Source organism: Salmo salar, chromosome 14, assembly GCF_965601325.2.
Source record: "Salmo salar chromosome 14, fSalSal1, whole genome shotgun sequence".
NCBI lineage: Eukaryota > Metazoa > Chordata > Actinopteri > Salmoniformes > Salmonidae > Salmo > Salmo salar.
The window spans coordinates 88267241-88287500 of NC_138304.1; the positions used below are offsets into that span (position 1 = coordinate 88267241).

Consider the following 20260-nt stretch of genomic DNA (forward strand, 5'->3'; position numbering starts at 1 on the left):
TGTAGAGGGTGGAGGGTTGAAGGGGAGGAGGATGTAGAGGACTGGAGGGTTGAAGGGGAGGAGGATGTAGAGGACTGGAGGGTTGAAGGGGAGGAGGATTTAGAGGGTGGAGGGTTGAAGGGTTGAAGGGGAGGAGGATATAGAGGGCTGGAGGGTTGAAGGGGAGGAGGATGTAGAGGGCTGGAGGGGTGAAGGGGAGGAGAATGTAGAGGGTGGAGGGGTGAAGGGGAGGAGGATGTAGAGGGCTGGAGGGGTGAAGGGGAGGAGGATGTAGAGGGCTGGAGGGTTAAAGGGGAGGAGGGTGTAGAGGGCTGGAGGGTTGAAGGGGAGGAGGATGTAGAGGGCTGGGGGGGTGAAGGGGAGGAGAATGTAGAGGGTGGAGGGGTGAAGGGGAGGAGGATGTAGAGGACTGGAGGGTTGAAGGGGAGGAGGATGTAGAGGGCTGGAGGGGTGAAGGGGAGGAGGATGTAGAGGGCTGGAGGGGTGAAGGGGAGGAGGATGTAGAGGGCTGGAGGGGTGAAGGGGAGGAGGATGTAGAGGGCTGGAGGGGTGAAGGGGAGGAGGATGTAGAGGGCTGGAGGGTTGAAGGGGAGGAGGATGTAGAGGGCTGGAGGGGTGAAGGGGAGGAGGATGTAGAGGGCTGGAGGGGTTGAAGGGGAGGAGGATGTAGAGTGTGGAGGGTTGGAAGGGTTGAAGGGAGGAGGAGGATGTAGAGGAGCTGGAGGGTTGAAGGGGAGGAGGATGTAGAGGGCTGGAGGGTTGAAGGGGAGGAGGATGTAGAGGGTGGAGGGTTGAAGGGGAGGAGGATGTAGAGGACTGGAGGGTTGAAGGGGAGGAGGATGTAGAGGACTGGAGGGTTGAAGGGGAGGAGGATGTAGAGGGTGGAGGGTTGAAGGGTTGAAGGGGAGGAGGATGTAGAGGGCTGGAGGGTTGAAGGGGAGGAGGATGTAGAGGGCTGGAGGGGTGAAGGGGAGGAGAATGTAGAGGGTGGAGGGGTGAAGGGGAGGAGGATGTAGAGGGCTAGAGGGGTGAAGGGAGGAGGATGTAGAGGACTGGAGGGTTGAAGGGGAGGAGGATGTAGAAGGATGGGGGGGTGAAGGGGAGGAGAATGTAGAGGGTGGAGGGGTGAAGGGGAGGAGGATGTAGAGGGACTGGAGAGTTGAAGGGGAGGAGGATGTAGAGGGCTGGGGAGGGTTGAAGGGTTGAAGGGGAGGAGGATGTAGAGGGCTGGAGGTTTGAAGGGGAGGAGGATGTAGAGGGCTGGGGGTGAAGGGGAGGAGGATGTAGAGGGTGGAGGGTTGAAGTGGAGGAGGATGTAGAGGGTGGAGGGTTGAAGGGGAGGAGGATGTAGAGGACTAGAGGGTGGAAGGGGAGGAGGATGTAGAGGGCTGGAGGGTTGAAGGGGAGGAGGATGTAGAGGGTGGAGGGTTGAAGGGTTGAAGGGGAGGAGGATGTAGAGGGCTGGAGGGTTGAAGGGGATGAGGATGTAGAGGGCTGGAGGGGTGAAGGGGAGGAGAATGTAGAGGGTGGAGGGGTGAAGGGGAGGAGGATGTAGAGGGCTGTAGGAGTGAAGGGAGGAGGATGTAGAGGGTGGAGGGATGAAGGGTTGAAGGGGAGGAGGATGTAGAGGGCTGGAGGGTTGAAGGGGAGGAGGATGTAGAGGGCTGGAGGGGTGAAGGGGAGGAGGATGTAGAGGGCTGGAGGGTTGAAGGGGAGGAGGATGTAGAGGGCTGATTGGGTGAAGGGGAGGAGGATGTAGAGGGTGGAGGGTTGAAGGGTTGAAGGGGAGGAGGATGTAGAGGGCTGGAGGGTTGAAGGGGAGGCGGATGTAGAGGGCTGGAGGGGTGAAGGGGAGGAGGATGTAGAGGGCTGGAGGGGTGAAGGGGAGGAGGATGTAGAGGGCTGGAGGGGTGAAGGGGAGGAGGATGTAGAGGGTGGAGGGGTGAAGGGGAGGAGGATGTAGAGGGCGGAGGGGTGAAAGGGAGGAGAATGTAGAGGGCTGGAGGGGTGAAGGGGAGGAGGATGTAGAGGGCTGGAGGGATGAAGGGGAGGAGGATGTAGAGGGCTGGAGGGGTGAAGGGGGGAGGATGTAGAGGGTGAAGGGTTGAAATGTTGAAGGGGAGGAGGATGTAGAGGGCTGGGGGGTTGAAGGGGAGGAGGATGTAGAGGGCTGGGGGGGTGAAGGGGAGGAGGATGTAGAGGGTGGAGGGTTGAAGGGTTGAAGGGGAGGAGGACGTAGAGAGTTGGAGAGTTGAAGGGGAGGAGGATGTAGAGGGCTGGGGGGTGAAGGGGAGGAGGATGTAGAGGGTGGAGGGTTGAAGGGTAGGAGCATGTAGAGGGTGGAGGGTTGAAGGGGAGGTGGATGTAGAGGGCTGGAGGGTTGAAGGGGAGGAGGATGTAGAGGGTGGAGGGTTGAAGGGGAGAAGGATGTAGAGGACTGGAGGGTTGAAGGGGAGGAGGATGTAGAGGGCTGGAGGGTTGAAGGGGAGGAGGATGTAGAGGGTGGAGGGTTGAAGGGTTGAAGGGGAGGAGGATGTAGAGGGCTGGAGGGTTGAAGGGGAGGAGGATGTAGAGGGCTGGAGGGGTGAAGGGGATGAGAATGTAGAGGGTGGAGGGGTGAAGGGGAGGAGGATGTAGAGGGCTGTAGGAGTGAAGGGGAGGAGGATGTAGAGGGCTGGAGGGTTGAAGGGTTGAAGGGGAGGAGGATGTAGAGGGCTGGAGGGTTGAAGGGGAGGAGGATGTAGAGGGCTGGAGGGGTGAAGGGGAGGAGGATGTAGAGGGCTGGAGGGTTGAAGGGGAGGAGGATGTAGAGGGCTGTAGGAGTGAAGGGGAGGAGGATGTAGAGGGTGGAGGGTTGAAGGGTTGAAGGGGGGGAGGATGTAGAGGGCTGGAGGGTTGAAGGGGAGGAGGATGTAGAGGGCTGGAGGGGTGAAGGGGAGGAGGATGTAGAGGGTGGAGGGTTGAAGGGGAGGAGGATGTAGAGGGTGGAGGGTTGAAGGGGAGGAGGATGTAGAGGGCTGGAGGGTTGAAGGGGAGGAGGATGTAGAGGGTGGAGGTTTGAAGGGGAGGAGGATGTAGAGGACTGGAGGGTTGAAGGGGGAGGCTGTAGAGGGCTGGAGGGTTGAAGGGGAGGAGGATGTAGAGGGTGGAGGGTTGAAGGGTTGAAGGGGAGGAGGATGTAGAGGGCTGGAGGTTGAAGGGGAGGAGGATGTAGAGGGCTGGAGGGGTGAAGGGGAGGAGGATGTAGAGGGTGGAGGGGTGAAGGGGAGGAGGATGTAGAGGACTAGAGGGTGGAAGGGGAGGAGGATGTAGAGGGCTGGAGGGTTGAAGGGGAGGAGGATGTAGAGGGTGGAGGGTTGAAGGGTTGAAGGGGAGGAGGATGTAGAGGGCTGGAGGGGTGAAGGGGAGGAGGATGTAGAGGGCTGGAGGGGTGAAGGGGAGGAGAATGTAGAGGGCTGGAGGGGTGAAGGGGAGGAGGATGTAGAGGGCTGGAGGGGTGAAGGGGAGGAGGATGTAGAGGGCTGGAGGGGTGAAGGGGAGGAGGATGTAGAGGGCTGGAGGGGTGAAGGGGAGGAGGATGTAGAGGGCTGGAGGGGTGAAGGGGAGGAGGATGTAGAGGGCTGGAGGGGTGAAGGGGAGGAGGATGTAGAGGGCTGGAGGGTTGAAGGGAGAGGATGTAGAGGGCTGGAGGGGTGAAGGGGAGGAGGATGTAGAGGGCTGGAGGGGTTGAAGGGGAGGAGGATGTAGAGGGCTGGAGGGGTGAAGGGGAGGAGGATGTAGAGGGTGGAGGGTTGAAGGGGAGGAGGATGTAGAGGGCTGGAGGGTTGAAGGGGAGGAGGATGTAGAGGGCTGGGGGGTGAAGGGGAGGAGGATGTAGAGGGTGGAGGGTTGAAGGGTAGGAGCATGTAGAGGGTGGAGGGTTGAAGGGGAGGTGGATGTAGAGGGCTGGAGGGTTGAAGGGGAGGAGGATGTAGAGGGTGGAGGGTTGAAGGGGAGAAGGATGTAGAGGACTGGAGGGTTGAAGGGGAGGAGGATGTAGAGGGCTGGAGGGTTGAAGGGGAGGAGGATGTAGAGGGTGGAGGGTTGAAGGGTTGAAGGGGAGGAGGTTGTAGAGGGCTGGAGGGTTGAAGGGGATGAGGATGTAGAGGGCTGGAGGGGTGAAGGGGAGGAGAATGTAGAGGGTGGAGGGGTGAAGGGGAGGAGGATGTAGAGGGCTGTAGGAGTGAAGGGGAGGAGGATGTAGAGGGTGGAGGGTTGAAGGGTTGAAGGGGGGGAGGATGTAGAGGGCTGGAGGGTTGAAGGGGAGGAGGATGTAGAGGGCTGGAGGGGTGAAGGGGAGGAGGATGTAGAGGGCTGGAGGGTTGAAGGGGAGGAGGATGTAGAGGGCTGAGGGGGTGAAGGGGAGGAGGATGTAGAGGGTGGAGGGTTGAAGGGTTGAAGGGGAGGAGGATGTAGAGGGCTGGAGGGTTGAAGGGGAGGCGGATGTAGAGGGCTGGGGGGGTGAAGGGGAGGAGGATGTAGAGGGTGGAGGGTTGAAGGGGAGGAGGATGTAGAGGGTGGAGGGTTGAAGGGGAGGAGGATGTAGAGGGCTGGAGGATTGAAGGGGAGGAGGATGTAGAGGGTGGAGGGTTGAAGGGGAGGAGGATGTAGAGGACTGGAGGGTTGAAGGGGGAGGCTGTAGAGGGCTGGAGGGTTGAAGGGGAGGAGGATGTAGAGGGTGGAGGGTTGAAGGGTTGAAGGGGAGGAGGATGTAGAGGGCTGGAGGGTTGAAGGGGAGGAGGATGTAGAGGGCTGGGGGTGAAGGGGAGGAGGATGTAGAGGGTGGAGGGTTGATGTAGAGGGTGGAGGGTTGAAGGGGAGGAGGATGTAGAGGACTAGAGGGTGGAAGGGGAGGAGGATGTAGAGGGCTGGAGGGTTGAAGGGGAGGAGGATGTAGAGGGTGGAGGGTTGAAGGGTTGAAGGGGAGGAGGATGTAGAGGGCTGGAGGGTTGAAGGGGAGGAGGATGTAGAGGGCTGGAGGGGTGAAGGGGAGGAGAATGTAGAGGGTGGAGGGGTGAAGGGGAGGAGGATGTAGAGGGCTGGAGGGGTGAAGGGGAGGAGGATGTAGAGGGCTGGAGGGTTGAAGGGGAGGAGGATGTAGAGGGCTGGAGGGTTGAAGGGGAGGAGCATGTAGAGGGCTGGAGGGTTGAAGGGGAGGAGGATGTAGAGGGCTGGGGGGGTGAAGGGGAGGAGAATGTAGAGGGTGGAGGGGTGAAGGGGAGGAGGATGTAGAGGGTGGAGGGGTGAAGGGGAGGAGGATGTAGAGGGCTGGAGGGTTGAAGGGGAGGAGGATGTAGAGGGCTGGAGGGTTGAAGGGGAGGAGGATGTAGAGGGCTGGGGGGGTGAAGGGGAGGAGAATGTAGAGGGTGGAGGCGTGAAGGGGAGGAGGATGTAGAGGACTGGAGGGTTGAATCGGAGGAGGATGTAGAGGGCTGGAGGGTTGAAGGCGAGGAGGATGTAGAGGGCTGGAGGGGTGAAGGGGAGGAGGATGTAGAGGGCTGGAGGGGTGAAGGGGAGGAGGATGTAGAGTGCTGGAGGGGTGAAGGGGAGGAGGATGTAGAGGACTGGAGGGGTGAAGGGGAGAGCATGTTAAAAGGTCAGTAAATCATCAAGGTAGTTCTAATACCCCATCCCCACCCTTCAGAAGGCTGAAACAATGTGCAGCAGCAGCTATGGGAATGAAATAAAGTATGGCTGCCTGTGACTTTGTAAACTTGCAGGAGGCACACTTTTATTTTTATTCTTCCTCTTCTTCCTCCTCTTCTTCTACTTCTTCTTCTTCTCTTTACGTCTCTGTCTACTCTCTGGTCTCTCACTCTCTCAAAACCCCTCTGCTCTCTCTTCCTCTTCCTCTCTTTTTTATATCTTGACAGTGTATCTATTATTCATCAAGAAAAAGTCAAGTTTGTAGTCCTCCTAGTTCCCAGACAGTAAGAGAGGGAGCCTTGCTTGGCACATTTATAATGTATCAGCCAAGCATGACGTCAACATCAATTATGGATTCTTTCTGGACGGACCAAGTGTTTGCTGGACAGCCACAGATGGTCAGCACTCAACGACCGCTTTGAGCCCTTTGAGGGTCGATGTCATTCATGTCTGTCTGGTCTGTAAGACTCCATCGTCTTCTGCCAGGATCTCAGATACAAATAGAGACTGTGGCAGGAGGAGCTAACCCGCACAGGGGCAAAACCCGGTGACTTTACTCTTGTGTGGGTATTTAGAATTTTCTGGTCTAATTTCCGCTCTCTTCTTGCTGAAGTTCAATCAACACCGCGCTGGGGGAGAAGCCGGTAACACTGCTCCTGTGTGTTTTTTTATGTTTATTTTGATCTCCTATTCTTGATCTGTTGTTGTAGCCAAGTTCTGTGGGGACCCTGGTGTGCCTGCCTATGGCTCCAGAGAGGGACGCAGCTTCATCTACCAGTCAGAGGTGTTGTTCAGCTGTACCACCCCCTATCTCCCAGTGGGCTCCACTACACGCATGTGCCAGGCCGACGGCTCCTGGAGCGGATTCCAGCCTCGCTGTATAGGTAAGCATCTACTGTGTGTGTGTCTGTGTGTGTGTGTGCCCATGTACCACAAAGCGTGAGGGTCACACAGCGTATACAACTGGGTGTACAACTGTCCTTTGTGTGATACTTGGCCCCAAAGCGTCATTACTGCATTTTTTATTTGCTTTACTCAATATGTTTTGTATGCTCAGTGTATATACACACCATAACCTTTCTGCCCCTCTCTTTATTCCTCTAGAGTACATAATCTCTGTTTCCTATTTCTGTGCCTTAAAGCACAGCTTGTGAAGTATTTAACTTTGTCAAACAACTGGAATCAATGTCCTCCCTCTGACAGTGGGCCACCTGAGATATACCAAGGCTACGTCCCAAATGGCACATTATTCCCTATATAGTGCACTACGTTTGACCAGAAGCCTATGGGCCGTTGTCAAAGTAGTGCACTATAATGGGTGCAGCCCTAACCTCAACACACATCTCTTATTGATAAGAGTATTCCAGAAAAGGCAGGGTCAGTCCTTTTAGTGCCCTCCAAGAGGAGAGAGTGTATTGACGGGGGAGAAGAATGGAGCCTGTCAAGATATGAAATGTGTAGGAATGGCTGTAGGGGATTCAGTTCCATCAGGGGCACACTAGTGACATTCTCCTGGCCCTAGCCTTCACAGCTGGCTGATACCATTGTCTAGGTTCTAGTTTCAGTTCTAGCTGTAGCGTATACTCATAGATATTTTTTTCTCCAAAAGAGTTCTATGTAGGGGGATAGGGTTCTACCAATAACCATTTTTTATCTGAAGAACCCTTTTTGGAAGGTTTATTTGATGATTCTTTGGAAGGCAAGAAGGGTTCTACATAGAGCCATATATCATATTATCCAGCATGCTCTATTGCAGGGTGATTTTCAGAATTGTTTGTTTTAATATCTGTATTTCTGCATGTACAGTGAGCTCCAAAAGTATTGGGACAGTGACACATTTTTGTTTTTTGGGGCTCTGTTCTCCAGCACTTTGTATTTGAAATGATACAATGACTATGAGGCTAAAGTGCAGACTGTCAGCTTTAATTTGAGGGTATTTCCATCCATATCGGGTGAACTGTTTATTAATTACAGCACTTTTTGTACATAGTCCCCCCATTTTAGGGGACCAAAAGTATTGGGACATATTCACTTGCATGTGTATTAAAGTAATAAAAGTTAAGTATTTGGTCCCATATGCATATAACGCAATGACTACATCAAGCTTGTAAATAATTATCTTGAATAATGATGAGTGAGAAAGTTACTCCAAAATGACACCATACATTATTTACCATTTACCCGTTGTATAAAGTGAAAATGCTCTCAATGCCGGTGTTTGGAGGATATATTGGCAACAACCTCGACTTTTTTAGACCAGGACTAGGCTTAATCTGTGTCCAGGAAACTAGCCCGTGGGCTTTGTTGTCACTAGGGTTGCAAAAGTCTGGTAACTTTACCACAAATCCCAGGTTTTTCTAGAAATACTAATTGGAGTATTCCCAGATTTCCTGCTTGTTCCATCCTGATTCCAGGAATCTTCCAAAACTAGTGAATTTTGAGAAAGTTACTAGCATGTTGCAACCCTTGTTGTCACTCATATCATATAGTATATGTTTGATGTCCTCCCTTTCCTGGCATCTTTAACTTACCTGCTGTCTTCAGATCTGTAATTATCTATCTAGTGTCTGTGAGACTACTCCTGAATCCTTATCTGATTAAGCACCTCATCCAGGTCCCTAAAGGAGACACCCTTCACACATCGATATGACTAAGTGATAATTGTCTTTATTTCAGTAATTTAATATTCAAGTCATAGGCCCCTTTTGTCACTGGATCATTAGACCATTATCAACAAGTCAATTGTTATCTGTTTAGTACTGGGCAACCGTGTATTGTACTACAGAAATTAACATTGAGGGTAGCCTGAGTTTAAATACTGTATAGCTCATTATAGTGGCTGTAATTTATGGGTGCTGGATTGCGCTGGTGGTTAGACCATTGGGCCAGTGACCGAAGGTTGCTAATTCCAATCCCTGAGCCGACTAGGTAAAAAAATCTGTGTCTCAGGGGGAGTGGGATATGCAAAAAACACATTTCCATTTCACTATACTCTGTACAGGTTAAACAAGACAAATATAAGCACCCCCTATTTGAATCTTGAAATCAATGAGGCTCAATTATCAGACTGATTGGCCTACAGATGTGTCTATATGCTGAAATGTAGAGGGAAATATTTGGAATTGTTTTCAACATAGCTAACTAGCAGATCTAAACATTGTATGCGACATGGCTGTGTCAATTCTGTTGTCATATGCTGTTCATCAGATGCCATGACTGTTTATGTCATCTGGTATGACAGTGCTATGTAGTCCTTATCACATCAAAATATGGTTAAAGGGTTCAAAATGCAGATTGCCACTTTAACTGTTATCATATTGAAAAGGCATTCTTATGACATACCTTAAGATCATCTTGACTGTAACTGATAAGGCATTGACAAAGAAGTCTCATATAATGTTATCACATCACAACATGCAACACATATTGTTTGAGTACAAATATCCACAAAGGTACAGAGGCACAGACATTATAGGACAAATACTGTCTTCATAAATATGTAGTATTCAAGACGGACCATATATTCCAAGACGGACCTCTCAGGATGATGAGAATTGCTTGGGATGAGATGTTCCTGCTGTGAGTGTGTGGAGTGGAGAGGGAGGGGAGGGGGTTATTTGTATGTGTGACTGAGTCTGAGTGTGTGTGTCTGAGTGTGTGTGTGTGTGAGTGTGTGTGTCTGAGTGTGTGAAGGGAGGGAGGGTGGGGAGAGGTGGTATTTATGTAATTGAACCAAAACGGGTCCTGTGCAGACAGGCCTCGTTTGACAGGCACAAACTATTGTTTTCACTTAATTATGTTTCGTTCGCACAATAATTTCCCAGACTGCATTTCTGTATGATTCCGTTTTCATACAGAAGAGAGGAGGCAGACACGATAGTGTTAGCTATGGCACGTTGCTGTGTGGGTTAGCTAGGCAGGCAGTGGTGGAGGAGTGTGTTGCTGTCATTTTCTGAGGCTGCATTGAATCCAGGTCTATGCGTCAGGCCGAGGATGTCCTCTACATCCTAATGATGCTGCTTCCCTCCACACAGCCACACAGCTGGGCCCGACGCTGCTGCAACTCTGCAGTAACACTGCCCCCTACTGGGTCTTCTGCCTAGTATATTAAAGACACTCTTACTGTTTGGTTGTTTTGTTACAGTACCGCTGCAGCTGCTGTACTTACAGAAACACACTCATGACGGAGAGAAATGAATTTCTCAACCACCTTCATAAGCACTCACACGGACGTGCACACACGCGCACACATGCACACACACGCAATCACACAATGACATACACCTCTGTTTTAGGCTGGGTATGACTGCAGTAAGATATGTTGAATCATTATGGGAACTATAGCTGTTCCTGTGGCTGTGTTACAATATCTGTGTCCCAAATGACACCCTATTCCCTATATAGTGCACTACTTTTGACCAAAGTCCAATGGGCCCTGGTCAAAGTTAGTGCATTATAAAGGGAATAGGGTGTCATTTGGACAGCAGACTGTATGTCTCAAGTGCCTGCATAGGCTGCATCCCCAGCCAGAGATACTGTACATAGTTAAAGGTCTCTAAGATAATATTATACAAACTTTCTCCTTTGTCTTCTTCTCTCAGAACCGACCCGTACTACCTGTGAGAACCCAGGGACACCTCGCTACGGTTCTCTGAACAGAACCTATGGCTTCAAGGTATTTTATGAACACATACTGTATGTGTGGGGGGGGGGGGTCTACAGTAAAGCCTTACCTGAGAGAATGAACCTGATTCAAACTCATGGCCTTATATAACAGTCAGATTGCATACTGAAGATATTTAGGTAATGTATTGTCTATGAATGTGTTATGTACTGTATGGATTATGAATGTGTTGTGAAGTCCTTACGTAGGTACCCTTCAAATATTTATTTATTTAATTTTAAACAAGCGTACAGTCAATAACACAATAGGAAAAAAAGAAAGTCTATATACAGTGTGTGCAAATGGCGTGAGGAGGTAAGGCAATAAATAGGCCATAGAAGCGAAGTAATTACAGTTTAGCAAATTAACACTGGAGTGATAGATGAGCAGATGATGATGTGCAAGTAGAAATACTGGTGTGCAAAAGAGCAGAAAAGTAAATAAAAACAATATGGGGATGAGGTAGGTAGATTGGGTGGGCTATTTACAGATGGGCTATGTACAGCTGCAGCGATCAGTTAGCTGGGGATGACCAGTGAGATATACCTGCTGGAACGGGTGTTGTATTCGTGACCAGTGAGCTGAGATAAGGCGTAGCTTTACCTAGCCTGTTGAGGACAGACGTTCCGCTAGCGGAACCCCGTTCCGCCTGCGGAACCCCTAGCCAACAGCCAATGGCATCGAACGGCGTGAAATACAAAACCAACTAAAATACCACAATTCAATTTTCTCAAACAATCAACTATTTTACACCATTTTAAAGATAAGACTCTCGTTAATCTAACCACATTGTCCGATTTCAAAAAGGCTTTACAGCGAAAGCAAAACATTAGATTATGTTAGGAGAGTACAGAGACACAAATAATCACACAGCCATTTTCCAAGCAAGCATATATGTCACATAAACCCAAACCACAGCTAAATGCAGCACTAACCTTTGATGATCTTCATCAGATGACACTCCTAGGACATTATGTTATACAATACATGCATGTTTTGTTCAATCAAGTTCATATTTATATCAAAAACCAGCTTTTTACATTAGCATGTGATGTTCAGAACTAGCATACCCACCGAAAACTTCCGGTGAATTTACTAAATTACTCATGATAAACGTTGACAAAATACATAACAATTATTTTAAGAATTATAGATACAGAACTCCTTTATGCAATCGCTATGTCCGATTTTAAAATGGCTTTTCGGCGAAATCACATTTTGCAATATTCTGAGTACATAGCTCGGCCATCACGGCTAGCTATTTTGACATCCGCCAACTTCGGGGTCACCTAAACTCAGAATTACTATTAGAAAAATTGGATTACCTTTGCTGTTCTTCGTCAGAATGCACTCCCAGGACTTCTACTTCAACAACAAATGTTGTTTTGGTTCCAAATAATCCATAGTTATATCCAAATACCTCCGTTTTGTTCGTGCATTCAGGTCACTATCCGAAGGGTAACGTGCGAGCGCATTTCATGACAAAAAATTACAAAATATTCCATTACCGTACTTAGAAGCATGTCAAACGCTGTTTAAAATCAATTTTTATGCTATTTTTCTCGTAAAATAGCGATAATATTCCAACCGGGCAACGTTGTATTCATTCAAAGAGAGAAAGAAAAACATGGCGAGTTCTCGTGACCGCGCATCTCCAGTCTCACTGTCCCCAGGCTGACCACTTACAAACTCTGCTCCTATACTTTGCCCAGAGACAGCAAACACCCCATTCCACTTTCTCACGGCTTTAGAGAGCCAATGGAAGCCTTAGAAAGTGTCACATTACAGCACAGATGCTGTAATTTTGATAGAGATGTAACAGAAGGACAACAAATTGTCAGACAGGGCACTTCCTGCATGGAATCTTCTCAGGTTTTGGCCTGCCATATGAGTTCTGTTATACTCACAGACACCATTCAAACAGTTTTAGCAACTTTAGAGTGTTTTCTATCCATATCTACTAATTATATGCATATTCTAGTTTTTGGGCCGGAGTAGTAACCAGATTAAATCGGGTACGTTTTTTATACGGCCGTGAAAATACTGCCCCCTATCCCAAAGAAGCTACCATAGACTTATAGATGACCTGGGGCCAGTGGGTCTGGCGACGAATATGTACCGAGGGCCAGCCGACTAGAGCATACAGGTCGCAGTGGTGGGTGGTATAAGCGGCTTTGGTGACAAAACTGATGGCACTGTGATAGACTGCATCCAGTTTGCTGAGTAGAGTATTGGAAGCTATTTTGTAAACGGTTGAAAAGCATGCATTTGATTTTACTAGCGTTTAAGAGCAGTTGGAGGCCACGGAAGGAGTGTTGTATGGCATTGAAGCTCGTTTGGAGGTTAATTAACACAGTGTCCAAAGAAGGGCCAGATGTATACAGAGTGATGTCGTCTGCGTAGAGGTGGATCAGGGAATCACCCGCAGCAAGAGCGACATCGTTGATATATACAGAGAAAAGAGTCGGCCCGAGAATTGAACCCTGTGGTACCCCCATAGAGACTGCCAGAGGTCCGGACAACAGGCCCTCCGATTTCAAACGCTGAACTCTATCTGAGAAGTAGTTGGTGAACCAGGCGAGGCAGTAATTTGAAAAACCAAGGCTGTTGAGTCTGCCGATAAGAATGCGGTGATTGACAGAGTCGAAAGCCTTGGCCAGGTCGATGAAGACGGCTGCACAGTACTGTCTTTTATCGATGGCGGAAATGATATCGTTTAGTACCTTGAGCGTGGCTAAGGTGCACCCGTGACCAGCTCGGAAACCGGATTGCATAGCGGAGAAGGTACGGTGGGATTCGAAATGGTCAGTGATCTGTTTATTAACTTGGCTTTCAAAGACTTTAGAAAGGCAGGGCAGGATGGATATAGGTCTATAACAGTTTGGGTCTAGAGTGTCACCCCCTTTGAAGAGGGGGATGACCGCGGCAGCTTTCCAGTCTTTGGGGATCTCAGATGATACGAAAGAGAGGTTGAACAGGCTAGTAATAGGGGTTGCAACAATTGCAGCTGATAATTTTAGAAAGAGAGGGTCCAGATTGTCTAGCCCAGCTGATTTGTACAGGTCAAAATTTTGCAGCTCTTTCAGAACATCAGCTATCTGGATTTGGTTGAAGGAGAAATGGGGAGGCTTGGCCAAGTTGCTGTGGGGGGTGCAGAGCTGTTGACCGGGGTAGGGGTAGCCAGGTGGAAAGTATGGCCAGCCGTAGAAAAAATGATCGTAGAATTATCGGTGGTGACAGTGTTTCCTAGCCTCAGAGCAGTGGGCTGCTGGGAGGAGGTGCTCTTATTCTCCATGGATTTTACAGTGTCCCAGAACTTTTTGGAGTTTGTGCTACAGGATGCACATTTCTGTTTGAAAAAGCTAGCCTTAGCTTTCCTAACTGCCTGTGCATATTGGTTCCTAACTTCCCTGAAAAGTTGCATATCGTGGGGGCTGACCGCAGCAGCTTTCCAATCTTTGGGGATCTCAGACGATACGAAAGAGAGGTTGAACAGGCTAGTAATAGGGGTTGCAACATTGGCGGCGGATAGTTTTAGAAAGAGAGGGTCCAGATTGTCTAGCCCAGCTGATTTGTATGGGTCCAGGTTTTGCAGCTCTTTCAGAACATCTGCTATCTGTATTTGGGTGAAGGAGAAGCTGGGGAGGCTTGGGCAAGTAGCTGCGGGGGGTGCGGAGCTGTTGGCCGGGGTTGGGGTAGCCAGGAGGAAAGCATGGCCAGCCGTAGAGAAATAGAGAAATAAAGTGGTTGCAATACAAGTCTCTCATTCACACACCAAGCTCATGTAGTCTCATACCTTCTGGACAAAGCCATAACACTATAGGTAAAAAAAGAATATCCCAAGAATTATAAATTGTGGCTGAATGGCAAAACATTGGTTTAGAGACAATGCTCTTGCTAGACAGTCACATAACATCATTTTCTCAAGGGTAAGTTTTCTTTGGCTAAGGAAATGCAAATGAGACTATGAATATGTTTATTACTTATATTCCAAATTCCGTCTGGTATTTGAGTTGTTTAAACTTGAGATCTCAGCATGTTTTGTCTGAACAGAGACCATAATGACCATGACAATATGAATGTCAATGATGATGATGTCATGTCAATCATGGTGATAAGGATGGTGATTGTGGATATTTCACAGAAATGTTAATTAAGAACAAAAAAAGCTCTGAAACACCTTATTGTGTTGTCCATTACTGTTTTATAAATATCACCAGCCAACCAGAAAACAGGATTGCTGCTGAGAATAGAAACTATGTTTGTGTTTACAAGGTTTCATTTTCCTTTGTGTTTTATTAATGTGTGTGTGTGTGGGGGGGGGGGGGTGCTTCTGACTGTTCTGGAGTCCTAGGGTGTCTACACAGCATGAACTGCAAACACGAGCAGTCCTCCCTCCGTTTCATGTCCCTAATGAGCCTTAAAACGCTACAACTTTCCCCCACCAACAGAGCTGTGTTTATGTTGTTAGGAGTGATAAACAGGGCAAAACTGTACCGCAAATCGCATTGATCTGTTTGGGAAAAGGGAGACACATTTGCTGCATGGCTTGCCTCTAATTTTGAATCAAAAAGAAAGTTAGCAAATATCAAATGGCATAAAAGTGAAGAGCAGAATGTAGGCAAAGACACCACAGTGTTCACCTTCTCGCCTGTGGTGCTGTTGCATCATACACAGTGTATTAGATAGAATGCATCTATCTAGGGCAGACTGTACGAAATGACCAATCTATTCTAGACGTACCTGTAAACACTAGTGCATTATACTGTGTTCAGAGTTACGTGGGTGGGATAAATACATGATACATGCAGAGTTACTATTCCACTGTAAAAATCAACACAAAAACAATAACACACAGATGACAGAAGGGAAGGTGAGAGGGGGACAGTCCCTCCCTGCTATTTCAGTAGATCCTCCTCATTAGGTTAAGACATGGAAAATAACTGCCGCTTTTTGTAGCGTGAATTAAGTTTACGAATATTTTCGCCAGGGGACATGGAGTGAGAGGGAGGAGGAGGAGGGAGGAAGGGGGAGGAGAAGTGTGTTAGGGCTCTTGCCATGAAATAACTTTACGAAAAAATTTGACAGTGGACAAGGAGGGAGAGGGAGGAGGAGGAGTGCGAGGAAGGAGGAGGAGAATGGGTGAGGGTTCTTGCCCAAATGCACTGGCATTAAGAATTCAAGCCTTAATGTAAAGTTTGGGGTCAAGTCATGCCCAGGCTTCAGAGAGAACAATGAAATATCAGGCTTTTCACACCCATTAATCATTTGTCTCATTTGAATAGAGCGAGAGAGAGCGAGAGAGCGAGAGAGAGAGAGAGCGAGAGAGAGAGAGAGAGAGCGAGAGAGAGAGAGAGAGAAAGAGAGAGAGAGAGAGAGAGAGAGAGAGAGAGAGAGAGAGAGAGCCTTGCTGGCTGCAGCCTAATGATATTGAAGCAGAGTGAAGGAGATATTGTATTCCAGAGATAAGGCCCTGTGTCTATTACTCGTTAGACCATGTTCCAGTGCCGGGGACGACGTGTTAATCAATTAATGTGTGAAGCCACTGTGTCATTCCATGACACGTTTTCATATTTCACTCCCCTGACTGTCACTTGGTTTAATGTCACACACACAGAGATGAGCACACAGACACACACAGATTTGCGCATGCACATACACACACATGCTTCTACACACACACACTGAGATGAGCACACAGACACACACACACAGATTCGCTCATGGACATACACACACACGCACAAATGCAAGCAAAGCAGAGGAAGGCTGAGAGGGCTGAAAAGAGCTGACAAGAGCTTACCTGATGTGTCACTCTGTGAAAAGGCATTAGTGATCAATGATCAGTCTGTGGCAGACAGACAGACAGGCGGGCAGACAGACAGACAGAAAAAGAACCAGGGAACGTGTTGTTTGATGTAACCTTATGCTGTTTAAACACAGCCTTTGTTTGATATCAAAATCAACATTTGATATCAAACTGGCCTTTGAATGAAAGCACTCCTATTCCAAGGCTCTTTTTATCATTATAAACATCTGAGATTAGTGTGAATGTAAGAGTGTAAACTACTCTTAATGTCATTGGTACTATAACTGCATACTGTAGATCCTAACCTGTTGTGTGTGTGTTTCTATACTTCTGTCCCTATTGTAAATGCGGGTGCACTCAGCTGTGTGTTTCTACTCTACACAGGTGGGCAGCATGGTGGCGTTCCAGTGCCAGCCGGGTCACCTGCTCCAGGGCTCCACCACACGGCTGTGTCAGGCTGACCTTACCTGGAGCGGCTCCCAGCCAGAGTGCATCCGTGAGTCATATTACACCCCCTACTGTCCCTCTATGACACCCGGTCACACCCCCTACTGTCCCTCTATGACGCCCGGTCACACCCCCTACTGTCCCTCTATGACGCCCGGTCACACCCCCTACTCTCCCTCTATGACGCCCGGTCACACCCACTACTCTCCGTCTATGACGCCCGGTCACACCCCCGACTGTCCCTCTATGACGCCCGGTCACACCCCCTACTGTCCCTCTATGACGCCCGGTCACACCCCCTACTGTCCCTCTATGACGCCCAGTCACACCCCCGACTGTCCCTCTATGACGCCCGGTCACACCCCCTACTGTCCCTCAATGACGCCCGGTCACACCCCCTACTGTCCCTCTATGACGCCCGGTCACACCCCCGACTGTCCCTCTATGACGCCCGGTCACACCCCCTACTGTCCCTCTATGACGCCCGGTCACACCCCCTACTCTCCCTCTATGACGCCCGGTCACACCCCCGACTGTCCCTCTATGACACCCGGTCACACCCCCGACTGTCCCTCTATGACGCCCGGTCACACCCCCGACTGTCCCTCTATGACGCCCGGTCACACCCCCTACTGTCCCTCTATGACGCCCGGTCACAACCCCGACTGTCCCTCTATGACGCCCGGTCACACCCCCTACTGTCCCTCTATGACGCCCGGTCACAACCCCTACTGTCCCTCTATGACGCCCGGTCACACCCCCTACTGTCCCTCTATGACGCCCGGTCACAACCCCTACTGTCCCTCTATGACGCCCGGTCACACCCCCTACTCTTCCTCTATGACGCCCAGTCCCACCCCCTACTCTCCCTCTATGACACCCGGTCACACACCCTACTGTCCCTCTATGACGCCCAGTCACACCCCCAACTGTCCCTCAATGACGCCCGGTCACACCCCCTACTGTCCCTCTATGACGCCCGGTCACACCCCCGACTGTCCCTCTATGACGCCCGGTCACACCCCCTACTGTCCCTCAATGACGCCCGGTCACACCCCCTACTGTCCCTCTATGACGCCCGGTCACAACCCCTACTGTCCCTCTATGACGCCCGGTCACACCCCCTACTGTCCCTCTATGACGCCCGGTCACACCCCCTACTCTCCCTCTATGACGCCCGGTCACACCCCCGACTGTCCCTCTATGACGCCCGGTCACACCCCCGACTGTCCCTCTATGACGCCCGGTCACACCACCTACTGTCCCACTATGACGCCCGGTCACACCCCCTACTGTCCCTCTATGACGCCCGGTCACAACCCCGACTGTCCCTCTATGACGCCCGGTCACACCCCCTACTGTCCCTCTATGACGCCCGGTCACAACCCCTACTGTCCCTCTATGACGCCCGGTCACACCCCCTACTCTTCCTCTATGACGCCCGGTCACACCCCCTACTCTCCCTCTATGACGCCCGGTCACACCCCCTACTGTCCCTCTATGACGCCCAGTCACACCCCCGACTGTCCCTCTATGACGCCCGGTCACACCCCCTACTCTCCCTCTATGACGCCCGGTCACACCCCCTACTCTCCCTCTATGACGCCCGGTCACACCCCCTACTGTCCCTCTATGACGCCCGGTCACACCCCCTACTGTCCCTCTATGACACCCGGTCACACCCCCTACTGTCCCTCTATGACACCCGGTCACACCCCCTACTGTCCCTCTATGACGCCCGGTCACACCCCCTACTGTCCCTCTATGACGCCCGGTCACACCCCCTACTCTCCCTCTATGACGCCCGGTCACACCCCCTACTGTCCCTCTATGACGCCCGGTCACACCCCCTACTCTCCCTCTATGACGCCCGGTCACACCCCCTACTGTCCCTCTATGACGCCCGGTCACACCCACTACTCTCCCTCTATGACGCCCGGTCACACCCCCGACTGTCCCTCTATGACGCCCGGTCACACCCCCTACTGTCCCTCTATGACGCCCGGTCACACCCCCGACTGTCCCTCTATGACGCCCGGTCACACCCCCTACTGTCCCTCAATGACGCCCGGGCACACCCCCTACTGTCCCTCTATGACGCCCGGTCACACCCACTACTGTCCCTCTATGACGCCCGGTCACACCCCCTACTGTCCCTCTATGACGCCCGGTCACACCCCCTACTGTCCCTCTATGACGCCCGGTCACACCCCCGACTGTCCCTCTATGACGCCCGGTCACAACCCCTACTGTCCCTCTATGACGCCCGGTCACACCCCCTACTCTCCCTCTATGACGCCCGGTCACACCCCCTACTGTCCCTCTATGACGCCCAGTCACACCCCCGACTGTCCCTCTATGACGCCCGGTCACACCCCCTACTGTCCCTCAATGACGCCCGGTCACACCCCCGACTGTCCCTCTATGATGCCCGGTCACACCCCCTACTGTCCCTCTATGACGCCCGGTCACACCCCCTACTGTCCCTCTATGACGCCCGGTCACACCCCCGACTGTCCCTCTATGACGCCCGGTCACACCCCCTACTGTCCCTCTATGACGCCCGGTCACACCCCCGACTGTCCCTCTATGACGCCGGTCACACCCCCGACTGTCCCTCTGTAAACAGAGAGTGAGAAATACATGTGAAGTGGTTCTAACCACACTAGTTTGTCATGGTTCTGCTGTATTGAGGTCCAGTGAGCGTGGCTTATATCGTATGTCAGGCGTAGGAGTCTTGCAGGCGATTAAATGCAGGTGTTTTGAAAGAGTTTCGCTTGAATATGAGCAGTTCGCTGTTTCCTAGGTAACAAGGCTCTCAGAAGGATCATGGTAGAACTATCTCCAACTAGCAACGTTAGCGCCTGCTATAACGATCCAAAGGCTTCATTACTGTTTAAATGATAGTGGCACAATCTGCTAAGCTTCATAGTCATATTTAATAACTGCCACTTTAAAATGAATTCACAGGATTTGATTCATAGAGGGTCATTTTCTTCTCTCTGTGTCACAGCATCCCTGTGGAACACCTTCCTAATATTGAGTTGCAGTCTCTATTCGTCGGGGCATGGACTCTTCAAGGTGTCGAAAGCATTTCACAGGGATGCTGGATGTTGACTCTAATGCTTCTCACAGTTGTGTCAAGTTGGCTGGATGTCCTTTTGGTGGTGGACCATTCTTGATACACGCGGGAAACTGTTGAGTGTGAAAAACCCAGCAGCGTTGCAGTTCTTCACACAAACCGGTGCGCCTGGCACTGGTTCTACCATACCCTGTTCAAAGGCACTTAAATATTTTGTCTTGCCCATTCACCCACTGAATGGCACACATACACAATCCATGTCTCAATTGTCTCAAGGCTTAAAAATCCCGATGTCCCAGGGTCCCAGCTCACCTGCTGTGACTGAGAGAAGAAAATAACCCTCTATGTTTCAAATAATGTTAATTAATTTTCAAAGCGGCAGTTATTAAATATGGCTATGAAGCTTGGCAGTGTGTGACCCTATAACCAAAAGTAGTGCACTATATAGGGGATAGGGTGCCATTTGTGACACTGCCATCCACACACTGATCCTATTTCATGCAGATCGTCAGTCAGTCCCCCTCAGGGTAGTCTTACCCACTCAGCTACCTCCATGGGGATAGGGTGAGGCTGG

At 50.5% G+C, this 20260-nt stretch overlaps 1 protein-coding gene across 1 annotated transcript in view; it reads left to right on the forward strand.

The window, feature by feature from the left end:
- Window positions 1–20260, forward strand: part of LOC106570400 (CUB and sushi domain-containing protein 3) — a 738870-nt gene that overhangs the window by 698052 nt on the left and 20558 nt on the right. The window contains exons 62-64 of the mRNA XM_082961236.1: window positions 6396–6569; window positions 10287–10360; window positions 16542–16653. Coding sequence (XP_082817362.1) covers window positions 6396–6569; window positions 10287–10360; window positions 16542–16653 — 360 coding nt within the window. The remainder of the gene's footprint in view (window positions 1–6395; window positions 6570–10286; window positions 10361–16541; window positions 16654–20260) is intronic.